The 5,000-nt window shown below is 38.3% G+C and overlaps 1 protein-coding gene across 10 annotated transcripts in view; it reads right to left on the bottom strand.

The window, feature by feature from the left end:
* LOC106876006 (F-box/LRR-repeat protein 6) overlaps positions 1 to 5,000 on the bottom strand; it is a 336,390-nt gene that overhangs the window by 103,590 nt on the left and 227,800 nt on the right. For all 10 annotated transcript variants that reach the window (XM_052975599.2, XM_014924360.3, XM_014924365.3 and 7 more), the window contains one exon: positions 866 to 1,346. In XM_052975599.2, the coding sequence (XP_052831559.1) occupies positions 866 to 1,346 (481 nt within the window). The remainder of the gene's footprint in view (positions 1 to 865; positions 1,347 to 5,000) is intronic.

The raw sequence follows: 5,000 nt of genomic DNA on the forward strand, positions 1-5,000 counted from the left end.
AAACTTTTGGTAATAAATGTAGTATAGACAAACTGCATCAGAAAATAATTTTTAAAATAAACAGGTTAGTCTCATAGCAGGAATTTCTTTCATAATACATCTACCAGCCAAGGCTGACTTGAAGGACTATACCAGAGGCATAGCCAGGTTCTAAAGTTAGGATGAGTGAGCACATAAGAAAAAGGTGCCATGACACATACCAAACAATTTTTAACTCATTGCACAAAATATTTCATTGGTATATAGGCGTAGGAGTGGCTCTGTGGTAAGTACTTTGCGTCTGGGTTCAGTCCCACTGTATAGCACCTTGGGCAAGTGTCTTCTACTATATCTTTGAGCCGACCAAAGCCTTGTGAGTGGATTCGATAGACAGAAACTGAAAGAAGCCCATTGTATATCTGTGTGTGTGTGTGTGTGTGTGTGTGTGTGTGTGTATCTGTGTCTGACACCCCACCATTGGTTGACAACCAATATTGGTGTGTTTACATCCCCGTAACTTAGTGATTCGGCAAAAGAGACCGATAGGATAAGTACTAGGCTTACAAAGAATAAGTCCTGGGGTCGATTTGTTCAGCTAAAGGTGGTGCTCCAGCATGGTCGCAGTCAAATGACTGAAACAAATAAAAGAAAGCTATAATATATGTAATTGCATTCTACATTCATTATTTTCATATGTCGTTATGTATGGAACTTACAACTACAGACATAGGTAACTAAAGAGTTTAAAACATTGTTCGAGAAGAGCCGTCACATCTCTTGCTCCCCCCCCCCCATTAGCTATGCCACAGGACTAAACAACAACAACAACAATAAAACAAGATTCAATCTTGATTAATTTAAAATGTAAAAAAAAATATATACTCACCAATCAAATGAAGAACTTCCAGAGATGATAAACAGCTATAAATCCTTCGCATAAATCCCTCCAAAAAGATTACCTCGGATAAACAAATGCAGAGACTTCGAAGGTTACAAGGAAAGGCGTTCAAATCATTGAAGTCATGTAATTGCATTGCATTTGAAAAGTCAAGTGTCATATACTTGAGGTTAGGACACTTATTGGCAAGGTCATGCAAGACAGGGGACGTGATCAGTTCACAGGGAAGCTCAATATATCGGAGAGTTGAACCGAAACGGATGTTTATTAAAGCCAGCAGTGTTTCAGTATTATTCACATGCAGACCGGAGAATTCAGGACGCAAGGATACCGCCTGCCACAGTCGACTGTCGTATGCAATGAGACGCCAACGTTTGCACACACGTGCAATTTTCCCAAGTTCTCGATGCTTGAGAAACGAAAATATCTGCAAGAGGATTTTATCTGGCATCTCATTGATCAAGACGCTCTGGAAATAAATTACAAGCATTATAAATTGAGTATGAAAACAACAGATAGTAAATTTAGTAATTTCTTGACATTTATTTCAGTATACTAAAACAAAGCAAAATAAATGATAAAACTTACCCTTGTGTGTGTGTGTGTGTGTGTGTGTGTGTGTGTGTGTGTGTGTGTGTGTGTGTGTGTGTGTGTGTGTGTGTGTGTGTGTGTGTGTGTGTGTGTGTGTGTGTGTGTTTGTGTGTGTGCGAGTGTGTGTGTGTGAGTGTGTGTGTGTGTGTGTGTGTGTGTGTGTGTGTGTGTGCACGTGTGCAAGAAATTTTATCTTATTATATTTAAAATGTTGATTTTTGTCTGTACATCACAGAACAAATTTCATTTTAGTTCAACCAAAAAAGTTGTGCGACTGGAAAAAATAGATTAGAAGATAAACACAAATGATTCATTAAAGTTAACTGTTTTATACTGTCTCCTACTTTTGTGTCACAACCAAACTTAAAGGATAGAAAACAGTGGTTCTGTTCATACACCATTTTATAGGAAGCAGATCATCAAGGAGTTTATAAAAAAATGTACAAGATCATCCATTTTTTATGCACAGCAAAACTAGAAAGAAGAAATATTAATGTAGATAAACATTAAAAACCAAATTATACTCCATATTAGATTTCTTTGTAAAATATTGTGAAGCTAAAATTGAAGTGCCTAAAATCTTATCAATTTTTTTCAATATGGATTTCAGAGAAAACTTCTTTGAACACAAGTACAATAACATTTCTGGGTAGAGAAAGGACATTGTCCTCATTTTTCAAATGTGCCAAGAATTTATTTTTATATATTTCCCATTTAATAGTCTGTAATTTAGTTAAACACAATATATTCAATGAAATAAAATTAATTCTAAACAGTAAACCCAGGAGACATGCTGGTTTACATAATCGTCTTTGCATAACAATAGTTGATATAAATGTTGGTAGGTTGGTTGGTTGGTTGATTTCCCAAGTCATGCTTTACACGGTACAGAGAGGAGGGGGAGAAAGAGTAAAAGAAAGAGTAAAAGAGAGAATTCACATAATTGCAGAAAGTGTGTCTTATGACTTTCTGAAAAATACAGAATTTTGCAGAGATAGGTTTCCAACAGAGTAGACTGAAATTACATTGGTGAAATTTAAAAAAATACTAGCATGAACTGGTACTTTGTCAGTTATGAAGACAAGTGTTCCAGTTCATCCATCAAAGGAACAGTCTGCTCATGAAATTAACATGCAAGTGGCTGAGTATTCCACAGACACATGTACCCTTAATGTAGTTCTCAGTGGGATTCAGCTTGACACAGACTTCAACAAGTCTGGCTCTTTGAAATACAAGTACTGTTCATTTTTGGCAGACTGGAGTAACATGAACTAAAGTGTCTTGCTCAAGAACACAACATACAGCCAGGAATCAAACACACAGCTTTATGATTGTGAGCCAAATACTTTAACCACTAAGCTATGTAACATTCGCATACTGGCATTTTTTTATTCTTTTATTTGTTTCAGTCATTTGACTGTGACCATTCTGGAGCACTACCTTTAGTCAAATAAATCAACCCCAGGACTTATTGTTTGTGAAACTAGCACTTATTCTATCAGTCTATTTTGCCGAACCGCTAAGTGACGGAGACATAAACAAATCAGCATCGGTTGTCAAGCGATGGTAGGTGGACAAACACATACACACAAACATACATCCACACACACACACACATATATATATATATGACAGGCTTCTTTCAGTTTCCATCTACCAAATTCACTCACAAGGCTCTGGTTGGCCCAAGGCTACAGTAGAAGACACTTGCCCAAGGTGCCACACAGTGGGACTGAACATGGAACCATGTGGTTGGTAAGCAAGATTCTTACCACACAGTCACTCCTGTGCCTATATATTTAATGCAAATATATAAACAAGAATTTTATTCTATTCAATTAAATTTGAAAGTAATAAGCATTTCATCATCATCATCGTTTAACGTCCGCTTTCCATGCTAGCATGGGTTGGACGATTTGACTGAGGACTGGTGAAACCGGATGGCAGCACCAGGCTCCAATCTAATTTGGCAAAGTTTCTACAGCTGGATGCCCTTCCTAACGCCAACCACTCAGAGAGTGTAGTGGGTGCTTTTACGTGTCACCCGCACGAGGGCCAGTCAGGTGGTACTGGCAACGGCCATGCTCAAAATGGTGTATTTTATGTGCCACCCGCACAAGAGCCAGTCCAGGGGCACTGGCAACGATCTCGCTTGAAAATCCTATGAAGGCCAGTCAGGTGGTACTGGCAACGGCCACGCTCAAAATGGTGCATCCCATGTGCCACCCGCACAAGAGCCAGTCCAGGGGCACTGGCAATGATCTCACTTGGCTTGCCGGGTCTTCTCACGCACAGCACATGAAAATTAGTACACGTTTCATCATTTTGTTTTAGCACCAAGATATTTGATAAAAGTGAGATTAGAATTTGTTGTATGTATGTCATTATTTCCTGATATTGCCAATAGTAGCAAAAGTATACTTGCAAAGTTATCTGTCATATGTTGGTTAACACTTTATCTTTGACATATTCTCCCAAAGCCTATTAACTTGTAAAAAAGTTTAGTCTACAAGACATGCAGCTCCGGCATGATGTCATTCACAAACACACTCCAATATTGGCATCAAATCCTTCACAAATTCAGAGTAACCTTGGCATGGTATCACTCAAAATCACGTGACAACCATAACATGATGTCCCTCACAAGTACACTGAAATATTGGTTTCAAATTTTTAATACAAGGCCTGCAAATTCAGAGGAGGGGTATAAGTCAATTACATCAACCCCAGTATTCAACTGGTGCTTATTTCATCAACCCTGAAAGAATGAAAGGCAAGGTCGACCAAAGCAAAATTTGAACTCAGAACATAAACACAGATGAAATGTCTCTAAGCATTTTGCTCAACGTACAAACAATTCTGCCAGCTTGACACCTTAGATATAATAATAATAATATCGATATTAATAATAACCCTTTCTAATAAAGACATAAGGCCTGAAATTGTTTCACTGGTACTTAATTAATCAACCTTGAAAGGATGAAAGGCAAAGCTGACCTCAGCAGAATTTGAACTCAGAATGTAAAGATGGATGAGATGCCACTAAGCATCTTTCCCAGTGTGTTAACAATTTTGCCCAGCTCATCATCCTACAAGTATACTGTGATACTGGTATGAAGTCACAAATATACTCCAGCCTCTTTCCCACTGATGTGCTGTCTCCTCTCTCTGCCTTTTCTTCTGCTACTACAATCGTCTCTTCTCCTCGGATCTGACTGATCACATGCCAGCTCCACTCAGGCACCCTTATACATTCATCTCTTTTCTTGTCATCCATAGTCCTGCACTAACAACTGCAACCAGTCCTTCTTTCCCAGAATACCAGACCTCTGGAACTCCCAACTGCACAAGTCTTTTTTCTTGCAGTCAACTTCCTACAGTTCAAGTCGGACATTAACATGTTAACTGCCATGTCTTGTTACTGGAACATACTAATGATGCCACGTATTTCTGGTCACATGGCATACTGTCTAATTACATGTCTAAGGAAATGTAATTATTTTTGCAGTTTTACAATAATTCATAATCAAAC

This window comes from Octopus bimaculoides, chromosome 2 (assembly GCF_046866305.1).
Source record: "Octopus bimaculoides isolate indiv1 chromosome 2, ASM4686630v1, whole genome shotgun sequence".
NCBI lineage: Eukaryota > Metazoa > Mollusca > Cephalopoda > Octopoda > Octopodidae > Octopus > Octopus bimaculoides.